Genomic DNA, 16,452 nt, shown 5'->3' on the forward strand with positions numbered 1-16,452 from the left:
CATGGATCTTTTGCTTCTTTCTAGCTCGTTATTAAATAAAATTTGATCTTACACATTTATGTTCAATCAGCTTAATTGAACCATTGTTTTTACTCCTTACATCTTTGTAAGTTAGTGAAAGTCACTTATACATCTAGGGAATCGGTGATATGAAACTATGTTAAGATTCCATTTCAACTTACATTTCTTTTGTGCAGTGAGAAAATCCTCTTTCTCTGCATTATGAATAAATAAGAACTCTTGCTATTAGTTCAAAATCAAAATAACAGATAAACTGTCAGCCTTTCCCAAGTAGAACATTGAATCATTCAATTTTTGAAGTCTCCACATGATATGAAGAAAAAATAGTTATAATATATGGTACTCAATTTAATAAATCTTTAAGACATGGAGAAAACCACAATTTAGCAAGGTCACAAACTTTATGACTTACCTAAAATAACAATGTATTTGAGAAGAGTCATGATCTTATCTACGTAGGAAAACACTCTATTCAGTCTCTGTTCTTTTAGACTATCTTTAAAAATTACATTTAAAAATCATACTTTGTATTATATAGGATTATAACTATAAAGTATATAAATTAAATCAAAATAGAAGGAATTATAATTTTCAATAAAATTTTGTGGGTGCCTAGAGGCTGTGTTGGGGCATTTTGGAGAATTATTATATGAAAACTTTTGTCTATAAACAAGCAGCAAGTAATCCCATGTTGAATTTTTTTTTTAAGATTTTATTTATTTGACAGAGAGAGACACAGTGAGAGAGGGAACACAAGCAGGGGGAGTGGGAGAGGGAGAAGCAGGCTTCCTGCTGAGCATTGAGCCAGGACAAGGGGCTCGATCCCCGATCCCAGGGTCCTGGGATCATGACCCCAGCCGAAGGCAGACACTTAACGACTGAGCCACACAGGCACCCACCTCATGTTGAATTTTTAAAAGTAAACATAGGATGTCCTTTTCTGGCCAAGTATAATAACAGGGATCAGATTTACCCTCCCTCATGAAACATCCAAAAGAAGGACAAAATGTATGAAATGACAGTTGGCAAGAGAGTGGATATCAGATAATGAAGAAGAATGATTCCTAAGAGTGAAGAAACAAATGAAGTGAGGCTGGTGATTTTCTCTGGCTAACTACCTTGAGAGAATTTTTAGACCACGGCACAGTCAGGAGGGTCCCAGGAAGAGTCCCAAAGACTGCTTGAGTTGAGGAGGCAGAGCTGAGAGTCCAGGGAGACTAAGGCAGCTAGAGTTCTCAGATAGAGTGCCATAGACAAAGAGCAGCACCAAGGGAAAACCGCACTGAAAGAAATATCAAAGGAAGTCTTTTAGTCAGGAGAAAACAAAACCAGATGAAAATATGGATCTATATATGGGGTAAAGAGCACTACATAGATAAATATATAGAATCTTATTATTATTTAATTCTCTTCAAAAGGCACTCTAAGGTTTAAAATAAGGAGTGTGTGGAGAATAACATATAGAAAAATAAAATGTCTTGACAATAGCTTAAAGGTTAGGCATGGAGAAATATATATATCCTATCTCAGGGGTTCTTAGAATATACATGAAGTGGTAGAAAATAATGACATAGTGGTAGAATATAATGAAAACAGGCTGCAGTAAATTAAAGATGTATACTAGGATTTCTGCTTCTGGGAAGATGAATTAAATGCACCTTTCCCTATTCCCTCTACTAAGTACAACTGAAAACCCTGGACTTTATGTATAAAAGAAACATAAGATTTTGAAACTTGGAGAGAAGAAGGAAGACAAGTTTGGCAACTTGAAACCCAAGAAAGGACAGAGATGTGAGTCCCCTAGGTGTTTTTGTTTTTGTTTCTTGGTTTTTTGTTTTGTTTTGTTTTGTCTTCTATATCCCAGATTTGGAGGTGAAGAAACTGACAACTCAGAAACACTGACAAATGCAGACCAAAAAAGCTACAATAAAATCCTATTCTGTCTATCCAAAGGACCAGGAAAAGGGCAATTAGGTACAGCGGAACTCTTTTAGACAACTGCTCTACTCCAGCCAAACACCACAAAGGAAAAAAAACTGTGGCCCCAACTTCACCAATGCCAGGAAAGGAATGGGGAGTGTAGGCTTCTACCCTCACCAGGCTATAATGAAGTGCTCCAACCTCCCTGGCACATAATGTCATAGAAGGTGGAGTATGAAGCTGGGAGTTTCATCCCATTGGGTAGTAAAGAGAACAGGCAGGACCACGTTTAAACCACTACTCTGACACTTGTGGCCAGGCACAGCTTAGCCTCTCTGAACCTCTGCCCGTCTGTAAAATTAATAATTATTTCTACTTTGCATGATGACTTTAAAGATTAGGATCCTTATGTGAACACAGAATAGAAAGAAAGAAAGAAAGAGAGAGAGAGAGAGAGAGAGAGAGAGACAGAAAGAAAGAAAGAAAGAAAGAAAGAAAGAAAGAAAGAAAGAAAGAAAGAAAGAAAGAAAGAAAGGAAGGAAGGAAGGAAGGAAGGAAGGAAGGAAGGAAGGAAGGAAGGAAGGAAGAAAGAAAGAAAGAGAAAGAAAGAAAGAAAGAAAGAAAGAAAGAAAGAAAGAAAGAAAGAAAGAAAGAAAGAAAGAAAGAAAGAAAGAAAGAAAAGAAAGAAAGAAAGAAAGAAAGAAAAGAAAGAAAGAAAGAAAGGAAGGAAGAAAGAGAAAGAAAGAAAGTCACAAATCAATGTATCTCTCAAGAATATAGAGGCAAAAATCCTTAAAAAAGTATAGCAAATAGTATTCAACAATTCAACCATATATAAAATTAATTATACAACATAACCAAACAGGATTTATTCCAGAGATATAAGGCTGACGCAATATAGAAAATCAAACAGTATAATATACCATATTAATAAGGTAAAGAATAAAAACTACATGATCATGTTAATGAATACAGAAAGTGTATTTGAAAAATTGTTAACAGAAATTATTTGGGACCTAGGGCTAGACAAAGAGAATTTAAAGTCTTCACCAAAAGCAAAATATATAATAGGAAAAATTGATAAATTGGATTTTAAAGTTAAGAACAATTGCTCTGAAAAGATCTCATTGAGAGGATGAAAGTACAAGCTACAGATTGAGAGAAAATATTTTCAAATCAGGTGGAGAGAGAAAGAGAGAGAGAGAGACAAGTTAGATGATAGATAGAATATATAAAGAACTCTCAACATTCAACAGTAAAAATATCTAATTAAAATAGGCAAAGACATAAAGATACATTTCACTGAAGAGGATATACAGATACCAAATAAGCACATTAAAAGACGTCAATATTGGGTGCCTGGTGGTTCAGTCAATTAAGCATTTGACTTGGTGTCGGTTCAGGTCATGTTCTCAAGGTCATGTAATAGAGCTCCTAGTCAGGCTCTGTGCTCAGAGTCTGCTTGAGATTCTATGCCTCTACCCCCCACCCACTCTCTCTCTCTCTCTCTCAAAAAAATAGTCTTTAATTTAAAAGAAAATATGTCAATATTATTATCCATTTTATGGAAATTAAAATTAAATCCACAATGAGAAATCACTATACACCAATCTGAATGGCTGGAACTAATATAGTGACAAAACCAAATGCTAGAGAAGATACAGAAAAATGAGATAATTCATATACTCCCGGTAAGAATGTAATATGGCTCAACCACTCTAGAAAACAGTTTAGCATTTTCTCAAAAACAGCAAATATTAACTAAAATGCCCCTATCATATGAGCCAGCAATTATACCCATGAGCATTTATCCCAGACAAATTAAAATGTATATTTACACAAAAATCTGTAAACAAATTTTATAGAGCTTTATAGCACAACATTAGGGATTCTTGTGTGATGGAAATCTGTAACTTGACTGTATCAATGTCAATATCTTATTTGTGTTATTGAACTATAGTTCTGCAAGATTTTACCAGTAGGGGAAAAGGGAACATGGATCTCTCTGTATTATTACTTACATGAATTTATAGTTACTTAAAAATGAAAACACCAAACAACAGATTTTCAATATAGATGAAGCAGCATTATATTGGAAAAGATGCCATCTAGGATTTCATAGCTAGAGAGGAGAAATCAATGCCTAACTTCAAAATTTCAAAGGATAGCCTGACTTTTGTTAGGGGCTAACACAGCTGGTGACTTAAGTTGAAGCTAGTGTCATTGATCATTCTGAAAACTGAAAGACCCATGAGAATTATGGTAAATCTACTCTGTGCCCTCTAAATGGAACAACAAAGCCTGGATGACAGCACATTTGTTTACAACATGGTTTACTGACTATTTTAAGCCCACTGTTGAGATCTACTACTCAGAAATAAAGATCCCTTTGAAAATATTACTGCTCATTGATAATTCACCTGGTCACCCAAGAGTTCTGATGGAGGTATATGAGATTGTTGTTGTTTTTATGCTTTCCAATACAACATCCATTCTGCAGCCCATAGATGAAAAAGCTCATTTTGATTCTTAAGTCTTGTTATTGAAGAAATACATTTCATAAGGCTGTAGTTGCCATAGACAGTGATTCCTCTGATGGATCTAGGCAAAATATATTGAAAACCTTCTGGAAAGTGTTCACCATCCTAGATACCGCTAAGAACATTTGTGATTCCTGGGAAAGGTCAAAATATCAACATTAAAGGAGTTTGGAAGAAGTTGATTCCAACTCAAATGGATGATTTTAAAGGGTTCAAGACTTCAGTGGAGGAAGGAACTGCAGATGTGGTAGAAATAGTAAGAGAACTAGAATTAGAAAAAATACATGGAAGCAAATGAAAATGAAAACATGACAGTTCAGAACCTTTGGGATGTAGCAAAGATGATCCTAAGAGGGAAATATATAGCAATACAGGCCTTCCTCAAGAATAAGTCTCAAATCACAACCTAACCTTACACCTAAAGGAGCTAGAAAAAAAACATCCTCATTGGGGAAAAACTGAGAGCTTTTTCCCTAAGGTCAAGAACATGATGGGGATGTTAATTCTCACCACTGTTGTTCAACATAGTACTGGAAGTCCTAGCCTCAGCAATCAGACGACAAAAAGAAAAGCATCCAAATCAGCAAAGAAGACAAACTTTCACTCTTCTCAGACAACGTGATACTCTATGTAGAAAACCCAAAAGACTCCAGCAAAAAATTGCTAGAACTGATACAGGAATTCAGCAAAGTCACAGGATATAAAATCAATGCACAGAAGTCAGTTGCATTTCTATACACTAACAATGAGGCAGAAAAAAAGAGAAGTCAAGGAATCAATCCTATTTACAATTGCACCCCAATCATAAGATATGTAGGAATAAACCTAACCAAAGAGGTAAAGGATCTGTACTCAGAAAACTATAGAACACTCATGAAAAAAATTGAGGAAGACACAAAGAAATAGAAAAATGTTCCATGTTCATGGATTAGAAGAAGAAATATTGTTAAAATGTCTGTGCTACTCAAAGCAATCTACACATTCAATGCAATCCCTATCAAAAAATTTTCACAGAGCTGGAACAAACAATCCTAAAGTTTGAATGGAACCAGAAAAGACCCATAATAGCCAAAGAAATGTTGAAAAAGAAAACCAAAGCTGGAGGCATTGCAATATCAGACTTCAAGCTGTATTACAAAGCTATAATCATCATCAAGTTAGTATGGTACTGACACAAAAACAGACACATAGATCAATAGAACAGAATAAAGAACCCAGAAAGGGACCCTCAACTCTATGGTCAAGTAAACTTCAACAAAGGAGGAAAGAATATCCAATGGAAAAAAGACAGTCTCTTCAACAAATGGTGTTGGGAAAATTGGACAACCACATGCAGAAGAATGAAGTTGGACCACTTTCCTACACCATACAGAAAAATAAACTCAAAATGGATGAAAGACCTAAATGTGAGATAGGAATACATCAAAATCCTGGAGGAGAACACAGGCAGCAACCTCTTTGTCTTGGCTGCAACAACTTCTTGCTAGGCATGCCTCCAAAGGCAAGACAAAGATAGTGTTTTTAACAAATGGTGCTGGAAATATTGGATATCTATATGCAAAAAAATCAATAGATCTTTCTATACTGTTTGTGTAGACTGAGACTGAAATATGCTTTCTTGGGTCTTGTGCTTGCAGAGGGCAAATGGTGGGACTTTTCAGCCTTTACAGCTATGGGATCCAGTTCCTTATAAGAAATCGTATGTATCCTGTTTATTTTGTTTCCCTGGAGAGCCTTGACTAATACAGAATGATACAGTACCATTTTGGCAATGTAAATCAAAACGACAATGAGATATCACTACATACCTATTAGGAAGGATAAAATTATAAAATTAAACTGACTGACCATATCAAGTATTGGCAAAAATGTGGGGGAACTTTAATTCTCGAGTTGAGTTCATTGCTATTAGGAATGTAAACTGGTACAACTACTTTGAGAAACAATTTGACCATTTCTTGAAAAGTTAATCCTATACCTACTATATCTAGGTGTTTACTGAAAGGAAATGAAAACATATGCCTTACAAAGACTTGTGCATGGATGTTTATAGTAGATTAATTTCTTCTTTCTTTCTTTCTTTTTCTTTCTTTTTCTTTCTTTCTTTTTCTTTCTTTTTCTTTCTTTCTTTCTTTCTTTCTTTCTTTCTTTCTTTCTTTCTTCTTTCTTTCTTCTTTCTTTCTCTCTCTCTCTCTTTTTTTCTTTCTTTCTTTCCTTCTTTCTTTCTTTCTTTCTTTCTTTCTTTCTTTCTTTCTTTCTTTCTTTCTTTCTTTCTTTCTTTCTTTCTTTCTTTCTTATCTACAGTGTGTGGGAGCAGGGTGGGGAGGGGCATAGGGAGTGAGAGAATCTTAAACAGGCTCCAAACTCAGCACAAAGCCTGATGCGGGGCTCCATCTTACGACCCTGGGATCATGACCTGAGCTGAAATCAAGAGTCCGACACTTAACTGAGACACCCAGGTGCCCCTACAGTAGCTTAATTTTAATAGCACAAAATGGAAAACAGTCTAAATGTGTAGCAATAGGTGAGTGGTTTAAAAAATGTTGTATATCCATCAATGGAATATATTTAGTAATACAAATGAATATTGGGGTGCCTGGGTAACTCAGCCATTAAGAATCTGCCTTTGGCTCAGGTCATGATTCCAGGGTCCTGGGATCAAGCCCTGCATTGGGATCCCTGCTCCACGGGAAGCGTGCTTCTCCCTCTCTCACTCCCCTTGCTTGTGTTCCCTCTCTGGCTGTCTATCTCTCTCTCTGTCAAATAAATGAGTAAAGTCCAAAAAAAAAAAAAAAAGAATGAATATTGACACACACAGCAACACAGATAAATCTCAAAATAATTGTTCGGAGTGAAAGAAACTGTATAGAGTGTACATACTGTATGTTTTATATAAAAAGAGTACATACTATATGTTTCTATTTATATAAAATTTCAAGAAGTGCAAACTAATGTATATTGAGTAGCAGCATATCAATTGTTGTCTGAGAAGGATGGAGCAGGAGGAAGGGATTACATAAGGTCATAAGAACTTTTGGAATTAATGGATACATTCATTACTCTAATTGTGTATATGGCTCGTGATTGCATGCATATGTCAAAACATCTAATTGTACACTTTATGTATGAGCAATATATTATATATCATGTATACCTCAATAAAACTGCTAAGCACACACACACACACACACACGCACACACACACACAGTTTCTCAAACTATGTTGGAAGAGATTATTCAATTAAGCAGTTACCAAGTAAAAAGACTGGTTAGTAGGTCTAACTCTGCCTTGAGAAAAAATTTTCCACAGTTTAGCATAGGGGCCTCCTTAAGGCTGCAGGATATAAGAGGAAGAATACATAAATTGGATGATTTTGTTTCACTATTTTAAAACTAGTCAGCATCATGAATGCTGGCAATTCCTTTCTCAAGTCTATGTTAGAGAAGGTAAATTTCACAGATATGTCCCCTGCTTATATTGCACTCATATATTCAGTGCTGTCCCAACCCATCTCACAAATGCTGTCATGACAACTTACATCCCATAATAATTAAACTTGGTAACTAATGGGAAGATGAAGGTGTTTTTGATGTTTTTTTTAATCTTCTTAGAAATTCTTAATATTTTATGAAAACCATATACGGTTGTGTTTCAGATGACTCAAATCACTTTTCAGATACTCAGAATAACATTTGAAGTCTTCATAGGCCCTTCTTATTCAACATCTAGTATCCTTTTACTAAAATCATGTTCTTCCATATAAATAGTAATATTCTGAATAACTGTTACTCAATATAAAGGGAAACAGAGATGGTGAGCTTAAGTGGCAATTTTAAAACAGTCCCAAAATTCTTTGGCAACCCTCTCATCAACAGATTACATAGAGACAAGGCTAAAGATCATTGTTATTACTTTCATCTCTATATCTCCTCATCAGTGACCACTACAATTTGTTTCATATATTTGCAAATTTATATGTGCCCATTTAACTATCAAGGCAGAGGCCTGTAAAAAACTTGTATTTTATTTCCATTTCTTCCCCCCCTCACCTTACCTTCCAGGTATTCTTTTTTTTCTCTTTCTAAATTTTGTTTTGTTTTAAGACAAGTATTATTTGTTCTATTTCTTCATGACGCTTTCATATGGATTTGAAGTTAAAATTTTTGGTGTCTCAGTGGAGCAAAGAGTTGGATTGAGAAAGGCATGGTTTGCTCCCTGCTTTAGTGGGAAAGTTAATTTTTATCACCCTTCCTCCCTAGAATTTTGATGTAGACAATTGACATTTGTTCATTCTTATGAAAAATGTAGTGGTTCTACACACACAGTGATGAGGCTCTGCAAGAGGGAAGAAGTTGACAGTAGAGTGGGCCACGTGACTGTGTAGGCAGACAAAGTTATCTGCCACAAATCCCCTTCAAACCAACTTCTTCAGAAATAGCATCACTTGGGAAGATTCACATTAAAATGGTAAAATGTTTTTTGATGGTTAAGTTTTAACACATCCTTCTTTTTTATTTCACTCTTGAATTTGTTTTTTCTCTGCCAGCTGCTGAAGGAATGGTGTGCAACCATCTGTGTTCAAGCAATGGCTGTTGGGGACCTGGTCCCGACCAGTGCTTGTCCTGCCGTCGCTTCAGCAGAGGAAGGAGCTGCATCGAGTCTTGTAACCTCTATGATGGGTAAGGCATCTTACAACATCGCCTTTACCTCATAAGCTTTGAGGCACTGATTGCTTCAGATATTTAAATGATAAGAAAATGGTAAAATTGCAGAATGTGTGTGCCGGCCAGGGTTTTTAAGGGAAGCTCTTGTTGCATAAAGGAGACAACAACACATAGAAGAATTATTTTAAGGAGAAAGAATTTTATTTGAAATAAGAGAAGTCCAAATATATGTTGACTATTACACAAACTTAAAAAAGTATACTGAAGTAGATCATTCTTAATAAATTGTAGCCGTTTATACTGAAGCAAAATTGAAAAATATATTCTTATTTTCCTTATGAAGGAGATTGTTACAAGTAATCTTTCCTCTCAAATGTCCCAATACTATTTTTTCACATACTTTCCTATTAATTTTCATCTAGAATTACTGCATAACTGGGGCACCTGGGTGGCTCAGTCATTACATGTCTGCCTTCGGCTCAGGTCATGACCCCAGGGTCCTGGGATCAAGCCCCGCATCGGGCTCCCTGCTCGGCGGGAAGCCTGCTTCTCCCTCTCCCACTCCCCCTGCTTGTGTTCCCTCTCTCACTATGTCTGTCTCTGTCAAATAAATAAAATCTTAACAACAACAACAAAAAAGAATTACTGCATAACTTTTGAATTTTTTTTCCATCCAAGTTATGTGTCTTCTTAGATTGTGTATTAGAAACAAACGATACACATTTCTATGTCTCTGACAACTGCATAGCCCTATAGGAAAATTGCCTTTGTAGTTTCTAGCTGAAGGGGTTTTTGATAGTGTTCTGCCACTTTCTAAAGATAACCTAAGCAGTATTTTAAATCAAGAATTTTAAATTCCTATTGGTACTATAATAATCACATTGCCAACAGTAAAACCTGGTATATATCTTGTTGCATGGCATTTCATATACTCATAAAATCAGTTTATCATAACATACCATTTCATGCATCACAGTCGTCCTTTATTAATGTGATAATACATTTTTAGTACTGTTCCTGAGTCAAATTTTCTTATAGTGCTCACTGAAAGGATTTTCAACAGTTCTGTAAAAGTGTAGTTTTGAAGATCTTTATTGCATTTCTTCTTTTACCTCATGAATTGTCCCATTTTATTTTTTATAGGTTCAAATCTTTATTGTTTTAAAATTCTACATGTCTTTTATGATACAATATTTTGTTATTTAAATAACCTCTAAGTGACTAGTATATAGTGAATATACTTGTTTTGAAATCAAACCATGAATTCCAGTTTCATCAATATGATTATAGAATTGTGCCATTTTAAACAACTGTTTTCATGATCTGAGATAACATTGTACTTTTGCGTTTTATATCAGAAAGTTAGAAATCTATGGATCATAATAATATTAACATGTCTCTTTTTGGAAGATGACCAATACCAATTCCCTTCATGAAATTTAGAAAAAAAATAAAATTAGAAGTTTAAGTGTGAAACAGTTTAAAATAAGAATTTAATTGTTTTTCAGGAAAATTCCAGCTTATAATTTTGTAAGGTACAATCAGCTCATAAATTTGATAATGGATAGCAAATAATGTGTTGCTTTTCTCATTAAATTGTAGTCATGCTTATTCTCATTTTTATAAATGAATGATATGTTCTGTACATAAAATACTTCAGATCAAAATATGGTTATTTTTTGTAAAGCCATTGATGCCATTAACATGTAACTAATAGACTTTAATTCCATTTAGTGAATGTTATAAGTTTATTGGCTATATATATATATATTCTCAGTGGAGTTTAAAAGAAGGACTGGGCTCTAGAAACCATCTTCTCTAAGAGCAGTATCTTATAAAGAGTGAAAACTAGTAGAATTAAGTGTTGGCCAGTGTCATTCCACTGTAGAAGAATCAAGCCAACACTAGAATTCAGGGCATCTGATTTCCATCCTGTTACTTTTCCAGATGCCATTATTTTTCCTTAATATTTTTAACCTTGTCAGAAACGTGAAATAGACAAATATGTGGATGCATATACCATCCTCTCTCACATCTGCAAAATAATGAAAGTGAAGCAAAGGAAAAATACATGTTTCCTAAATAAACAACACTGATTACCAGACTGTTTTTGAAAGTTTAACGTTTTCCAAGTCATTAAATCAAACGTATTCAAGAAATACAAAGTTTTTAATGTGTTTTACAAGAACAATAGGGCTCTGGGAAACCATATATAAGTGTTAGTTTGAAAGATAATAAATGAAAGTACCTTGTAAAAGTCTGATGTAATTCTAGCCTACGCAGTGATAGATTTTCCCACCTCCAATCTTGTGGTACTGACTAATTTCTTCCAACATTGCCCGGCAGTTAAAACAGCCTTTGAGGAATAATGAATTCAAATCCTAACTTCATCACTTCCTCATTTTCAATCTTGGATAAATAACCTAATTGTTCTAAACTTAGATTTCTTATATGGAAAACATAATAATGGTGTCAATTTCATAGGATAATTATGGTTATTAAATGAGAAAATGCATAATAAAGTCTTGTTAGAATTTTTACTACTAAGATGATTATTATTTTCTTTTTGTGTCCATAAATCTAAGCTGATTAGATGGTTAAGTAGAACAGTCACCTTAAAAATGTTGAAAACAAATACAAATAAGACCTTTACCAAAATCAGGGCACCTATATTTATATAACTTTTATATGAGAAGAAATCCTCAAAAGAGAACTCTTTGAAGGGGAAAAGAAAATCAGTTATTTCCTGGATGTTAGCATTCAAATCCAGGTCATAGAAGCCACTGTATTTCAGCAACTCTTAACTACAGTGCACAAGCATTGAGAATGAAAGAGAAAACTCATTGCAACACAATCTTAAAACTGTCTTATTTGACAACATGGTCAAATGCTTTTGAAACATTAAGAACAAATGGGAACATCAGAAAGAGTGCCAGTCTGAGCTCTTTGTAGGCATTTATATTTAATAATCACAACCTCTCATTGAAATACAATTTTTCCTTTTTACAAAGGATATTTACAAAATGAAGTCTAGAGATGTTAAGGCATTTAAGGTCTAGAAGTATTAGTGTTGGTGTTGGGAACAACCGGCCAAATTTGGGAAGGACTTGACTCTAAAGCATTTGCTCTGGATCACAGGATTGGCTAAGGTAACACACACAGCAAGACTGTGAGAAATATAGAGTAGTAAAAAAGTGACAAAAAGCTCAGTATGCAAAACTCAGCTCAATAGACAGTGATTTGTTAGGTCAGATTCAAATGAAAGGGGAACTGTGGCAAAGTCATAGTATAATCAATAGGAAATGGGGAAGAAAAAGCATTGATGGAGACAGTGACAATGAAGAGCAGAAGTAATAAAAATTAAAAGAAGGATCAGTTCTGAGAGCAGAAAGAGAGCCCAAAGCCATACAAATAGAAGTCTAGTCTATAGAGGAAAAGGCAGCTACATTGAATCTCCATGACTTTTTATGACATATTCACTTTATTCTTCAACTCTGTGTGTGGGAAAGGGATTTTCAAGAAGAGAAAGAAAAGCATGACCAATGGTTTAGTACCACAAAAATTATGACCTTCATTCAGTAACATAACCTTTAGCAACCCAAGAAACTGTACTCAAGAAAAAAAGGAATTTGCTGATGGTTGCAGGTTTTGCTGTTAACTGTTTTATAATTTCATTATACAGATGATGCTTTTGATTCTCTTCACAATTAACCTACCATCCTCCTTTCCCCCGTACCAGTCATTTTGACTTTTTTATTCTGAAGATTTCCTCTGTCAAGCACTGTATATAATTCATGTTAATAAAACATACAAAAGAAAATCTGTTTCTATGTAATTGAGTTTTTAAATTCAAGAAAATTTGTAAGAAGCTTAATTCATAGCAAGCCAGCACCTCATTTTAAAAATGCAAAATCCTTGTAACTAAATATGTGCATTGATACCTAACTAAACCACCAATTTATGCTATTTAATTTGAAAACCCAAGCTTAATTATCTTGCCTTAAAGTATGTGTAGTTTTAATTTAACCAACAGAAAAATAGCCCACCTTTTGGATTTCTATCATTTATTAAGGCTTTATAATAACGAAATGGGATAGTTCACTATGAAATAAATGAACACTTCATTCTAGGGAATAATAAATTTAAATTTATCACCTAATTAATCCATAATTGCCATATTTGCAATGCTTTTAGTTTGAAAGAGCTCATAATATACAGACACAAAATAATACAGAAGCTATAAATATTTAGTTAAGTTTTGTTAATGACTTACAACTGGCATTCTAAATTGTTTTTACCCAGTGCCTCATCCTCTGATACATTAGTGGGAATGGGGTATTTAAACATATTGGACATGAATGATACCCAATTATTGAAATGAAAATTTTGCAGTAGATATTGATTAGAAAACTTACTATTGATGACATTTAACATTCAAATCAAATGTAAGGTTGTGGGAAGGGATAACCATTATCCTAGATTTTAATTAGAAAATTTTAGAGTGTTGACATTTAACTATTTTTTATTTTATACCATATAGAATTACTTCAAAAAGACCTTAAGCTGAAAAAGATGTGATATTAGATCAATAATCTAGGAATATAAAATCTGCCATAAAAAGATATTTTCTCTAATTCTCCAAGGCAGCTATTTTAAAAGAAGAAAAGAAATCAAAGCATTTTTTTGAAGTTCCACCAAAAATAAATTGAAGAGTCTTGGGATTTGAAGGACAGGGTTGAGGAATATCATGTCACTTAGCAACATGAAAAATACAATAGTTCTTTCAGAGTTTAAAAAATAAAGCTCAGCCAAGAGTAAAATTTTATATAGAGACAAACAGGCACAGCTTTACTTAAAAAAAGGTAAAAATGATTCTGTTGTGTCATCAGAAGAGTCGTACTTTTTTTTTTTTTTTTTTTTTTGAGACTGTGCGAATATCTCTCACAAGAGAGAGGTTTCCTGAATGGGTCTATCGTTGAACCCAATGGAGGGCAAGGAGAGCCATCTGGCTGCAGTTTATCTTTTCTCCTAATGGAGAACTTATTCCGTAATGTACAGGGAAATGATTCTGATGCTCCTGGCACATAAAGAAACAGACTCTAGAATTTACTCTGCCAATAGGACTTTCAGCAGATGTTGCTTCATTTGTTAGGTTGACAGCTTGTTTGCTTATACCACCTCATGCAGCTGATGTTTTCACAGTGAATTTCGAGAATTTGAGAATGGCTCCATCTGTGTGGAGTGTGACCCCCAGTGTGAGAAGATGGAAGATGGCATTCTCACCTGCCATGGACCGGTAAGCTTGCAGACATCTATGGTTGTGTTGGCTTATTTGGCTCATGTGTGAATGTTTGTTATGTCATTCCTTTATCATTTATCCATCCATTCAACAGGTGTTTGTAGCATGCTAGGGGAAATCATGTTTGATATTCCTCCCTCAAGAGGCTTACAGTTTAGTAGTAGAGATGAAATATTTACAAATTCAATTTTTTAAATATTTATATCCCAGATAATATATTTAGAAAGTGGATATGGTTATGCCCTTGAAAATTGCAGTGTTGAAAAGAAAAGGGAATATATAAGTAATTAGATTGAACCAAAATAATTGATAAAATATAAATATATATCAATTGTTATAGGAACACAAATGAGAGATAAATTAATCTGTCTTTGGGATGGAAAGTAGGGCATTAAGGAGGTCCGTAGAGAAGTGATGTTTGAGCTCTGCTTTGAAGAAGAATCTAGAAAGAAGAAACATGCAAAGATATGCAAATGTAAAAATTCATGGTGTGTTTGAGGTAAACTATAATACATTCACATCTGTGTTTAATTATTTAACTATTATGGCATTGTGAAGGACATTGTGAAAGACAGAAGGGAGAGGCAAACACTTATAAACTAAAATCTAAAACAGTGTGATAAATACTATGGCAGAGAGAAAAACAGAGCTATGAGAACGGAAGAGGGGCTATGGGATCAGGAAAGTCTTGATGGATAAATTGGCATTTACATGTTTGAAGTTAGCCTTATAGAGAAAATGGTAATTATTTTTTAGTCCTCCCTTTGGTTCCCATCGTTCAGGCTTTTTCCTAATAATGAGCTTAATAATGACTTTGTCATTCCAAAGTGTCATATTCATCCTTCTTTAGACAAGCTTCCAGTTTTTTTGTGTGTATTGAGTCATTTCTCAGTGGATTATTTGGAGACCAACATTTGGGTGTAGCCAAGAGCTCAACATTGCTCTGTAAGAGTTTATATGTGATTTAGATAGTACTAATTTTCTACCAGAGTGCTTATTCAGCACGTAATTAGCTTAGAAAAAAGAATATCATTGAGCCTCCAAACTTCCATTAGGCCCCAATGAGCTGTTCTGGAACTTCATCTAAAGAAGGATGTGGAAAACCTGGACAGTTCAGAGGACTACCACAAGTATGATTAAGCTTGGAAAATCAGACCTCTGAGAAAAAGGAGTGGTGTGATTTGGCCTGAAGAACCAAAGTCTAAAAGACAATTTAATATGTAAATGATCTTCAAGTAAGTATGCAAAGGGCATATTTGTCTATTTTCTGTCCGCACTAAGGAATTAAGGGAAAATACAATTAATATGCAGCATGAGAAATGTGGATCCTGGAAGGAATGACATGAAACACAGGGAAGTAAAATTCTGAAATGGTTTGTGTTAAAACAAGTCAGGCTATCTATAGAAGACGTCTTTAAACACTAACATATTTAAGTACCAAAAGTCAAAGAATAGAAAACAATATATCTTTCAGAGAGACTGAGACTTTGAAAATGTGCAATTACAATAAGAAGGCAGACTGCAAAACCAGTCCTGTGCTTTTTCTATTCCTCATGCTGCGTCCTATGGTATAAATGATGCTGGCAAATAACTAATTTATTAATTCATTTTACTTTGTATATTTTCACAGTGTATTTGTTCATTCTTTTGTTACTCAAAAGATAGAGACAGTTTATAAATTACACATTAAAAACACTAATTGTTGATTTTTTTCAATTTTCAAAATTATTTGCTAACTAAGAAAGAGTGAAAAAACAGGTTTTTAATGAATACATTTTGATCTCTTAATGACAGCATTGTTGGACCAACAATCTACTTAGAATTACCCCCAGGGTTAACATTGTCAATTAATATGTCTAGAGATTAGGAAAGGCAATAAGTCAAAAGTAAGAAAATTTCAGTAAACTCGAATCACTCATTTGTGGAAGATCAGAACACGGAATCAAGAAAATCTATTTGATCACTTGATCAGTAAACCTTGAAATACCAGCAGGTACAAATATAATT

At 34.2% G+C, this 16,452-nt stretch overlaps 1 protein-coding gene across 1 annotated transcript in view; it reads left to right on the forward strand.

The window, feature by feature from the left end:
- ERBB4 (erb-b2 receptor tyrosine kinase 4) overlaps positions 1-16,452 on the forward strand; it is a 680,938-nt gene that overhangs the window by 417,048 nt on the left and 247,438 nt on the right. The window contains exons 13-14 of the mRNA XM_088021952.1: positions 9,029-9,161; positions 14,349-14,442. Coding sequence (XP_087878078.1) covers positions 9,029-9,161; positions 14,349-14,442 — 227 coding nt within the window. The remainder of the gene's footprint in view (positions 1-9,028; positions 9,162-14,348; positions 14,443-16,452) is intronic.

This window comes from Eumetopias jubatus, unplaced genomic scaffold, assembly GCF_037043125.1.
Source record: "Eumetopias jubatus isolate StellerSeaLion01/CBP00866 unplaced genomic scaffold, mEumJub1_p1.0 scaffold_3, whole genome shotgun sequence".
NCBI lineage: Eukaryota > Metazoa > Chordata > Mammalia > Carnivora > Otariidae > Eumetopias > Eumetopias jubatus.